At 40.7% G+C, this 12,272-nt stretch overlaps 1 protein-coding gene across 1 annotated transcript in view; it reads right to left on the bottom strand.

Moving 5' to 3' along the window:
* Positions 1-2,185: 2,185 nt before the first annotated feature.
* The window catches only part of GPR176 (G protein-coupled receptor 176), a 158,063-nt gene continuing 147,976 nt past the window's right edge, over positions 2,186-12,272 (bottom strand). Inside the window, exon 3 of the mRNA XM_006831782.1 lies at positions 2,186-3,356. Coding sequence (XP_006831845.1) covers positions 2,234-3,356 — 1,123 coding nt within the window. The 3' untranslated portion in view covers positions 2,186-2,233. The remainder of the gene's footprint in view (positions 3,357-12,272) is intronic.

Genomic DNA, 12,272 nt, shown 5'->3' with positions numbered 1-12,272 from the left:
CACAGTGGGCCTCGGACAGCTGCACTCCATTCCTCCCTGGAATATCTTCTCCTAGACATGTGAGCAGTAGATCCTCTAATCCAATGGGGACCAATTAGTCAAGTGTCCCATTCTCTCCGTTGTTAATTCGTTTCCCTTTAGTTAGAACAATACAAGAAAATGTGCAATGCTGTATCCACATTTATGGGGGAAAGTGAGATTTGAGATCACGTAAGAGAGAGGTTCATAGCATAGACCACTTGAAGGAGAGGGGAAAGAAGGAAAAAAGATAGCTCACACAACTTTTTTTTGAGTTTAGCAATTGCTTTTCCATTTTTTATTAAAATGTTATTCTTCAAAGAGTATAGAAAGACATCTGGCAATGACCTGTTAGAAGTCAATCATCTGCTTTAAACATATATAAGAAATACACCTATAAATTCTGCCTCATCAGAATTTGATGTACATGTATATTATCGGGATAACACCAAAGTGGCTACATTTGACAAGTTCTTTTAAAGTGGGCACAGATTTCCGACAGATTCATGTTCCCCTTGATAAAAGTAACAATTGTGAAGATTTTGAAACGTACGCTTGAAGGGCCAGAACATTAACCACCAGGGCAAGGTGTTACAGATGGCATGCATAAAAGGTCCAGGTGGCAGGGCAGCCGCAGGTAGGAATGTGGCAGTCCCTTGTCTCTACAAGGACACAAAGCACAGAGAAAATAGTGCTCCCTCTCTAGGGAAAAGGTCTTTGGGTTCACATTCAGAATCACAAGACAACACACCCAAGAAAAGAAAGGAAAGGAAATTGCTTACACATCATCTGAGCTTCCTCATGAGGACCACTGCCTTTGGGAGGTGACAGTGTGCTGGTGAGAATCCCCAATGGCCTTTCAAGCTTGCTCAAGACACTGGAGAGACCCTTCAGAGTTATTAACAAGAACAAAACATAGAGAAAGTAGTAGAGCTGGCCCTTGATCCACCCTCACTAAGAGAGAAATGCCATCTGTGGTTTGACTTCAGCTTGGTGAAACTGCCCCTGCAATGGACTTTAATCACTTGTGAGCACCACCAGGGGAATAATCCATGAGGACAACATCCTCCTTCTTCTATCCATTCTGACTTCAGTAGACTAAGACCTCACTGGTAAGGAAGAAGGGAAGAATTCACCGTATGTTAAGTGTTGCCTTGGCTAATAGGGTTATTCCTCCCTGTTCTCTTTCTCCTTCTTGTTCAGATGAAGGGGGAACCATAGCTCTACAAATGTACTGAAAATGAGACTGGATGTGCCTGTGTTCTGGGGGTCCTTCAGAACAGAGCCATATGTGTCAGAGTCTTCTCAGCCTGTGGGGCAGAACCACCTTTCCTAATTATGTGTTCTTAGATTGATATTTTCAGAGGACCCTGGTTACACTAACTGCATTTCAGTGACCTCTTCATTACACAGAGCTTGCATCAGAAAGTGTTTTTCAATATTCTCATGCTGATTGTTTCCTCGCGCCTTTCATGGCGAGATAGAAAAGAAGACTACAGTCTTGTGGTATTTAAAGAATTTTTTCTCCACCTTTAAGCTTTTCTCTCATTTGTTGAGTAAACAAAATTTATGAGGGAAAAATATTGAAAATAATTTGCATGGTTTCCAACCAATAGCACTACGAGAGGGGAGCAAGAGAATTATTTCTGATGCTAGGAGCATGTCAGGATAATTGAGAACAAAATATCTCTTTCACCTTCCTGGGCACACCTATTTCTATGTCTGTCAACAGGGTTGGAATAGTCACTCCATACGCATATCCCAGGGGAAGGGGTGAAAGACATCATGAAAACCATCAGTACTAAGACTGGTGTTAATGTTTCATCATATTTTATTTGCAGCCACACAGGCACAATTATCCTTAATTATCTTGGGGTTCCCTTTGAGTGCCTTTGGTCCCTCTGAGCTGTGGATGCTCTTCTTTCATGTGTTCCCTGCTGGGCCCAGGGAATTGAGGAGTCCTGGGAAAATGCACATGGAGTGCCCACCCAAATTACCCAGCTTAAACTCCACTAGAGGAACAAGGATTTTCGCCATGAGCATGTGTATACATACACACGAATGTACATTCCCTCAATAAAGAGGACATTTGATTTTACATATATTTTCTTCTCAATTCAAAGCATGTGACCCATATAAGAAGAATCAACCCGTACTAGGTTACAACGTAGGGACAGGGAAGCGCCCTGTTCCTCCCAGGAACTTACAGTCCTAACTAGGAATCTACCTTTGGAAAAATGCTCACTTTATTGTTTCTGCTCATCTTCCGCTCCACCCTGCCTACCTTGGGCATCTTTGTCTGGATCAGCTCTTCTGGGGTGTTACCCAAGGGCGGAAGTAGCCGCTTCTTGCTGTTTCGAGTCTCTGAGAGCCACTGAGGAGGCAACTCAAAAGGCCCAAAGCCAAACTGTAGGGAATACTTGTCAGGGACTGTCTCCGATTCCACAGGAACTGCTGTGGTCACCTGGGATGTAGAGTCCACTGTGCCTGGGGGTGATGCCGTGGGTGTCAGCTGTGGCCCCTGTTCTACCTCCAAGCTGGTGGACATTATCTCCTTGGGCTGGAGATCAGCTGACCCACTATATTTGGCTTCACTCTCCTCTTCATCCTCTGTGGGCTTAAAAATTTGCTGCTGCCCAATGTGGAACATCTCCAGGAGCTGGCTGCCCGAGCGCATGCTGGGCTCCAGGCTGGCATCAGCCACCCCACTGCCTGTACTAACCACGTTACGGCGACTGTACCGGTGATGCAGCTGCACCAAGGTCCCCATCAAGCACTTGCGGACAGACTTGTTCACAGTAAGAAAGAGCACGGGATTCGCCAGCAGGGAGACTTTTGGCAGCCAAATGGCAGTGAGCAGCAAGAAGACAGAAGTGTTGGGAATATTGAGCACAGTCTGGTAGATGACCAGAGTGACGTAGGGCACGCTGCACAAGAGGAAGACCATCACCATGGAGACCAGGGTAGTGTGCAACTCGGCCTCGCGCTGGGAGGCATACGGGATGGAGATGGTGTTCTGCGGTGTTCGGAGTGCTGCTATGATGACCTTCTTCTTCTGACTGGCACTCAGAGCCCGTCGGATCAGCATCAGGAAGAGGAACGCCACAACCACAGGCACAAAGACCGTGGTGATGTTATAGATCAGCGCATACACCAGGTGGCCCATGGAGTAGCTCCAGACTTCTGTGCAGGTAGACATGGCGTAGATGTCAGCCACATTGGTCACTGCAAATACAGGGATGCTGGCCACTACTGCATGGGCCCAGATGTACATCACCAGCTCACGGGACTTGGCATCAGATATTTTTCTCTCTAGCGGATAGAGGACTGAGTAGTACCTGTAAAATAGACAAACAAAATTAATTTCATATGAAAAAATGCTCTTTCAATGATGGGGCAGATTGGCAGTTTGAACCCGCCAGCTGCTCCACAGGAGAATGATGCAGCAGTCTGCTTCCGTAAAGATTTACAGTTTGGAAACCCTATGGGGCAAGTTCTTCTCTTTCCCATAGGGTCTCTATGAGTTGGAATTGGCTCAGTGGCGATGGGTTTGGGATTTGGGGTACATTACCAGAAAGGTCCCTGGGTGGAGCATATGGTTTGCATACTACTACTAACCTAAAAGACTGGTGATTCAAGCTCACTCAGCAGCACCACGAAAGAAAGGTTTGGTGGTCTGTTTCTGTACAGATTACAGCCAGGAAAATCCAATGGAGCACAGTTTTATTCTGTCACCATGAGGTAGAGTCAACTTGACAGCCATGGGTTTGATTTGGTTTTAAAATATACTACCACAGAAGTCCCTGAGTAGGAAGACATTTTTGTGCTTAGCTACTAATGAAAAGGTTTAGATCCACTCAAAGGCACCTCAGATGAAAGTCTGGGCAATCTACTTCTGAAAGATCATTGAAAACTCTATGGAGTGCAGTTCTACTCTGAAACACCCTGGGTCGTCATGACAGTAACTGGTTGGCTTTCTTGGGTATATTATTAGAACTAGGAGAGAAAAGAAGTGTCATGTGATTTTAGTCTAAGACAGAGGGAACCACAGGGGGACTTCAGAAAGTCAATGCTAAAGTTTCATAGACTTTGCTATACAATTTGAAAAGTATCACTAGACTGAAAAACAAAATGTGGTTTTTCTAAATAAGCAGAGATCAAGCTCTGTCTTGGCACTGTGGGTTAATGTGCTGGACTGCAAAGTTGGTTTGAACTGCAGGGTTGGCAGTTCAAACTAACCAGCTGCTCCTTGGTAACCTATACAGGGTTGCTATGATTTGGAAGCAACTCGATGGCACTTAACAACAATAACAACATCATCAAGAGACTCTCAAAGACTCTTTCTTTACCAGGAAAACAAATAATTTCAATTCACATCTAGCTTTATAATTGTTGCCACCAAGATTGCATCCCAAAGATAATCCTCAATATAAAGGATGTCTCCATATGCTGTAAAAAAGAGAGAGAGAAAGAGAGAGAGAGAGAAGGAAACCCATAGATTTTGCTATTTAAGAATAAAGAGTTATATACCCTAGGTAAGAATAAAGGGCTATGTACCGTAGGGGCTTCCAGCAAGATGGCAGACTAGGCAGACACACTACACGGATCTTCTACAACAAAGATATTATTGTTGTTGTTAAATGCCGTCGAGTCGGTTCCAACTCATAGCGGCCCTGTACAGGGTTCCTGAGGCTATAAATCTTTACAGGAGCAGAAAGCCTCATCTTTCTCCCAAGGAGCAGCTGGTAGTTTCAAAGTGCTGACCTTGCAGTTCGCAGCCTGATTCGTAACCACTACGCTACCAGAGCTCCTTATAACAAAGATAAAACAAAGATACAAGAGACCAAATGAAACAAACACAGATGAAAATCCTAGGACCTGACCTTCAAAGAAAAGGTTAAAGAAGTGGATTGAGTGCTTGCTGGGAGGAGATGATGAACAGGGATGGTAAGAGAGTGAGACTGAGAAACAGTAAGACTGAACTCTGATTTCTCAGCAGCAACTATGAAAGCAAGAAGAACATGGGATGACATATTTTAAAAACTCTGAAAGAAAAAAAATTGCCAACCAAGAACCATATGCACAGCAAAGCTGTCCCTCAAATATGACAATGAAATTAGGACAGTTCCAGGTAAACAGGAAGTAAAGGAATTTGTAATAACCAGACCAACTTTACAAAAATAAATACTAAAGGATAATCTTTGGACTGAGAGCCAACAACAGTAGACAATAACCTACAACATCACCACCCAGAACTCAATCCAGATATAGAAGTATTTAAAGTAAAACAAACCTACAAGACTGAAATAGGAGAACCAGAAATATCAATTTATAATAAAGTCAACTACAAAGCAAAAGAAGGAATAGTATAGATACAGAACTTCCAAATGGTGAGGAAGTCAAGTAGATTTTGAGATAAGAAACACTATTTTAAATGGGGAAAAATTAATAAATTATAGGCTAACCTCAAAGAAATCACATCAAAATAAAAAAGAGGAAAATCGGAAAGATTTTGCAAACATTAACACAATAGAAATTGTGAAAATTAAAAGAAAACCCACAAACAAAATATGCTTAGTACAGAAAATTGTGTGGAACATAGAAACCAGCAGCACCACACACACAAATACACAGCAAAATGACAGCAATCAATTCATATCTGTCAATAATTACACTAAATATAAATGGATTAAATACATGAGTCAAAAGACACAGAGTAGTAGAATAGATATTAAATAGAGGATCCTTCAGGTTGATGATGCATGGAGGGGGTTAAAACCATGGCAATGAAATGATATATACAATAGGAAAAATGTAAAACTACTGTTCTCCCATGTAAACTATCACATAATTCACAATAAAACATCAAAAAAAAAAAAAAAAAAAGGATCCTTCAATATGCTGTCTACAAAATACACATCAAAATGATGGAGACAGCCTAAATGCTCATCAACAAAAGAATGGTTAAACAAACTTTGGTACATACACACAATGGAATTCTATGTAACAATGAAGAATAATGAAGAATCTGCAAAACCCCTCACAACATGAATGAATGAGGAAGACATTATGCTGAGTGAAAATAGTCAATCACAAAAGGACAAATATTATATGAGACCAATGTTGTAAAAAGTTAAGAAAAAGTTTTCTTGGTAGAAGAAACGTTCTTTGATGCCTATGGGAGGTGGAGTGGGGGAAGGTGGGCTGCGATTATTCACAGGCTAGATGAAGGCCTGGTGTGGCACTATAGGATAAGCACTGGACCAAAAGGTCAGTTGGAACCACATGGCTGCCAGCTGCTCCTCAAAAACCCTATATAGGTTTGCTATGATTCAGAATCGACTTGATGGCACTTAACAGAAACAACAAGAGGGAGGTTGGCAGAGGAAAGATGAAGGTAACAAGAGACACAGGGAGGAGTGCAAGAGTTAAAGAATATAGAGGTAAATACTGTTAACTGTTGGTACGTGGAGGGGATCGCAATCATTGTAATGAAGCAAAGTCTATGATTTGTTGAATGATGGGGCAGATTGCCAGTTTGAACCCGCTGTAAATGTAAAAAATGTAAAAAAATATGTAAAATTGATGATCTGCTCTGTAAACCTTCACTCAATTAACAAGAAAAAGTTAAAAAAAAAAAAAAAAGAAGACTAATGGATTATTGGCAAAGTTTGCATGGGCATTAGAAAGTTTAATTTGTCTACACATATATTCAAATATGTTCTGGTGTGGCACTGCAGCATAAGCAGTGGATTGTTAACTACAAGGTCAGCAGTTCAAATCAACCAGCTGCTCCTTGGAAATTCCATACAGGGTTGCAATGAGTTAGAACCAACTCATTGGCACTTAATAACAACAGATCCATATTAGACTCCTATCATAGCCTATGCACTGGGTTTCATTCGCATTTACAGCTGCTCAGAGAAGAAGAACCCAGTGCGAAGGACTCTAGTAATGCAATTAATAGGTCTAAAATGCTTGCATCATTAGATTTATGTTAAAATCAAATGAAACTTTCAAGCTTCAACTTGATGTACTCTGTAATCACTTAACCAGAATTCCAAAAGCACCTTGTTTCAATGTCATCAATGGCTTGTGAAAGCTGAGGAATTCTTCAGCCCTAGAACCGCATCTGCTAGTAAGAACTGCCATGAGTCATTGAGATGTGAATGAGAGTCTTCACATTAGCTCAGCCCACTTGTCCTTAGCGAATACTGGAGTTTGCCCTCCATGGTCATGAGTTTGGCAGGGAACAAGTAGAGGGAGAGTGTCCCAGGCTGAGAGATACTAACTATGCAATCACAACCGTGACCGTCTACGGAGCATGGTGAAATGTGCTCTACAGCTCTTTCTGGGAGAGAAATAGAGAGAGATATAAATGAATCAAGCAGGCTCTTAAAATGTTTTTCCTCTGGCTATAGCGTTTCTAATAACCACTGTATTATATATAATACAGCTGATGGCCCCGCACCATACATCAGTCAGCACATGCCCTGGAGGCCATTTGCTCAGTGACAGGCAACCGACTCAGGCCCCCCTAGATTGCTGATTCTGTGATGTATTGGGAAATAGACTGCAACACAAGCAATAGGCTCATTACAAATCCTGTTGTGAGTGTGTATATGTCTAGAAGATGACACGGGAAGTGTTAGTAGCCTCCAGATTAATGTGTGGAATTGGTGCCATTAAATAACATCAAAGGAAGGAGTGAGAAGAAGAAAGCTATGGTGAGATTCTTTCCTTATTCTTCATGTGTATTTACTTACAACTCATTTCTATCTTGTTTTGCTACTAAAACGACTTGTTTACATAATTTTTTCCAATGATAGAAAAAACACAGTTTTTTCTGGTGGAAAGAAAACAAACATTTTTTATTGCTTGCATATTTTCTCTGTCTGAGACTATGGGATCCAGAAATAACCCCACAGAGATTATCATTTTGCTTCTAGGTACAACAGCAAAGTGTTCAGAATAATGTGTTCCTGTTCTTAGTGAAACCTATTAAAAGGCTTTCAGGATTCATAGCAATATTATTCACAACAGTCAAACAGTGGAGGAAAAAGCAAATGTCCATCATCTTATAAATAGATAAACAACATGTGGTATATGCACATACAATGGAATACTGGTTGGCATTTTTTTAAAAAAAATAGCTAAGTACTAATAAATATTACAGCATGAATGAACCACATACACATTATGCTCAGTGAAAGAAATCAGGCACAAGAACACACATTGCATGAAATTATTTTTATAAAATGTCCAGAATGCAAATGTATGGAAGCAGTAAGTACATTCGTGATTATCTATGACTTAAGAGTAGAACAGATGTCCTTGGGCGGCACGAAGGGCTAAATACTCAGCTACTACACAAAAGGTTAGCAGTTGGAACCCACTCAGAAGTATCTCGAAAGACAGCCCTGGTGCCCTGGCTTCTGAAAGGGCCCAGTCATGAAACCCCTCTGGAGCAGTACTGTTCTGAACACATGGGTCACCATGAGCTGGAATCAACTCAATGGAAACTGGTTTGGTTTTGGTGTTGGGGTTATTTAGAAGAAGGCTGGAGCAAAAGGACTAGTCTAAAATTACACTGGGGTGATAGTTTTGGATCTCTAAGTATACTAAGATTCACTGAGTTGTACACCTAAAATGAGTGGGTTTTATAGAATGTAAATTATACATTTACAATTTACCTGTTTAAAATTTTTTTATTCTGGAATTAAAAGTCCACAATGTGGATTTTCAATGAAGATTTGAGATTTCATCAGATGGACTTCTGGCAAGATGGTGGACTTGGTAGACGCACTACCTGGACCCTCTACAACAAAGATACACGAGACCAAGTGAAACAGACACAGATGGAAACTCCAGCACTCTGCACTTCAGAGGAAAGGTTAGAGAAGTGGATGGAGTGCTTGCTGGGAGGAGAAGCTGAGTGAGGATGGAAGAGAAGGAGACTGATGGGTGAACAGCTGGCCAGATGTGGTGCAACCATCTTGTGAGTAGTTTTAGCAACAGAAAGTAGCCTGGCAGAGCAGATTCACACAGGTGACAGGGAAGTTCCACCTACTGGGCAAGAGTCAATACCAGCTCATATACTACCTAATCAATGATAAACATCAGCCAACATTGGCCAAATGCACCCTAAACTGTGGCTCACAAACAGTGAATGAGAACAGTGTACACACTTCCATTTTCTAACTACACCCACAAAGACAGTTGCTGAGAACCTAAGAACTCATCAACATACAATCATCAATTAAATACAAATATGTCAACCCCACAATATCCAGGAGACATCAGACAATTTTAACTCACACAAAGAAGTAAGAGACAATGGTTCAAACAAATGAACAAGATGCAGAGTCAGAAGAAAATTTTGAGGAAGAAAAGGTAATGGAACTAACTGGAAAAGAATTCAAAAGAATGCTATTTAGGTACCTTCAAAGGGCTGACAGAAAGATTGAAGAAAGCAAGGAAAACACAGAAAAAACTTTAAGACGAGTTCAGGAAAACACTTTAAGAACAAACATAAAATATAAATGCAAATTTGAAACAATTCAAAACTTGAAATCAGAAATCCAGAAGACTAATACCATGATTTCAGAAATGGACACACACATTTAAAAGGCAACAGAGTAGATTTGAAGCAATGAAACTAGAATCAGTGAACTTGAAGGTCATACTCTTAATACTAGTGTACTAGAAAAACTATCAGAAGGCCTGATGTAGCAATGTAGGATAAGCACTGGACTGCTAACCACAAGGTCAGCAGTTCATACCCATTAGCCTATACCAACCAGCTCCTTGGAAATCCTATATATGGTTGCTATAAGTCAGAACTGACTCAAAGTCACTTATCAACAACTGAAAGCAATCAGAAAAAAGAATGAAAAAATCCAAAGGAAGCCTAAGAGGTATGTGGGACATCCTGAAGAGGAGCAACTTATCGATGATCAGAACCAATAAGACTAAGCTCTGATTTCTCAGCAGAAACCATGCAGGCAAGAAGGCGATGGGATGACATATACAAAACCCTGAAAGAAAAAAAATTGGCTCTTCCTATTCTTTGTCCAGTTTTTGCATGCATATGAAGCGACTGAAAATACAATGGTATGGGTCAGGTGTATCTTGCTGTTTTTAAGCACTACCTTAGTACTCAGATTTATCCAGTGCAATACATCTTTGGATTTCTTGACTTCTGCTACTATTGGTATTGAGTGTGGATCCAAGTTAAATGATATTCTTGATAACTTCAATATTTTCTGCATTTATCATAATGTTGTTTATTGGTCCATTTGTGAGGATTTTTGTTTTCTTTAAATTGAGATATAATCCATACTATGGAGTTCTGGTGTGGCACTGTGGGATAAAGCAATTGACTGCAAGGTCTGTTTGAAATGCAGGGTCAGTGGTTCAAACTCACCAGCTGCTCCTCAGAAACACTATACAGGGTTGCTATGAGTCAGAACCAACTAGACCACATTTAACAACAACAACAATCCATACTGTAGGCTATAGATTTCAGTCTTCATCAATAAGTCCTCTTCACTTTCAGCAAGCAAGATTGTGTCATCTGCATATCACAGGTTGTTAACGACTCTTCCTCCAATCCTAATACCACCATGTTCTTCATATACAGCCTTCAGATTATAGCCAAGAAAACCCTTTGGAACAGCTCTACTCTGTAACACATAGGGTCCTCATGTGCTATAATTGGCTCGATAACACCTAACAATAATAACAAAAGAACATAAGGTCACCAAGCATCAGAGTTGACTGGTAACTAACAACAGTAATGGATCATGAATAACTCATTTATTCTAATGCTGAAGAACCAAATTCCTGAAAGGTCAAGCAACTTTGCCAAAGCCACTCAGTTAGAGCAGTGCAGGCAGGACTTGGTGAGGCTTCTGGCTCCAGAATCCACTCTCTTAAACAGGTGGCCAATTTGGCTTTGACTCATTTCCCTCCAGGCAGACAACACTGAGGAAACCAGGGTTCCCAGCCTGAGCGGCTCAAACAACTCCACAGATCTTTAAATCTATAATCCACTAAAATAGTATGTTTGGAAAGGACAAGAAGTCTACAAATTCCAAATTGATCTAAAAGGTAGCTAAGTTTTAAGATAGGGTAAAAAGTCAGAATAACTAACACTTTTTCTCCAGCATTGTTTCCTTTTAACAAATCTTAAAATCAAAAGTACTCCAAGGCTATACATATTTGTTATGGATATAATTGTATAGCCCCAAACATGTCAGCTTGGTTGGGCCATGACTCAAAGTGATTTATTGTAATGATCCCCCTTGATGTGACTGGATGTGATAAGCCACCAAAAGGATTAAGGGTGGGATACACCACTCTTGGAACCCTGGCAGGGAAGTAGGCTGCTAATGCAGGGCCAGCCATTTGAATTCACCATCTGCTCCTTGGGAGAAAGATGAGGCTTTCTGCTCCTGTACAGATTTACAGCCTCTGAACCCCCATATAAGGTCTCTATGAGTTGAAACCAACTCATTACGACACAACATCACCACCCTCAATCTCATCACAACTCGGATCTGATATAAAGGAGTTTCCCAGAGGTGTGGCAACATCATTTATCTTACAAGAGATAAAATGAGAGAGAAGTAAGCCAAGAAAGAGGACCGATTCCTAACAAGAAGGCGTGTGTCCTTTGGACCTGAGGTCCCTGCACAGTGAAACTCAAAGATCCAGATGAAAACTGATGCTAAGACACATGAAGATCCTCAAGGCATGTTGGGTCTACAAATACTCAAAGATGACAAGGACTTCCAGCCACCTAAACCGTGACAGAATAGCTTTGTTTGCTCAAAGCATACACTTGTGGTATTTCTGTTATTGTTGTTGCTAAGTGCCTTCGAGTTATAGCAGCATTAAATAACTAAGATAATACTTTTCAATTCTTGTTTGCTTATTTAAATCTATCCTCTAAAATGTATCATCACCTAAACTGTATTCATGTAGAACCAGTTACAAAGGGAAAAAGAAAGCTGTTGATTACTTTAATCTTTACACTTACTTAAACGTTGTTGTTGTTGCTAAATGCTGTCAAGTAGGTTCCTACTCATAGCAATCCTGTAAAGGGTTTCAAAGACACAGCTGGTGAGCTTGAACCGCCAACCTTGTGGTTCAAACCAACTTTGCAGTCCAGCTCATTAATCCACAGCGCCACACCACGACTCCAAATTAAACACAGAACTATAATAAATGGACATATAATATGCATAAAA

The sequence above is a fragment of the Chrysochloris asiatica genome, unplaced genomic scaffold (genome assembly GCF_000296735.1).
Source record: "Chrysochloris asiatica unplaced genomic scaffold, ChrAsi1.0 scaffold00004, whole genome shotgun sequence".
NCBI lineage: Eukaryota > Metazoa > Chordata > Mammalia > Afrosoricida > Chrysochloridae > Chrysochloris > Chrysochloris asiatica.
Note: the sequence above shows the minus strand (reverse complement) of the source record. Positions and strands in the feature narration are given on the sequence as shown.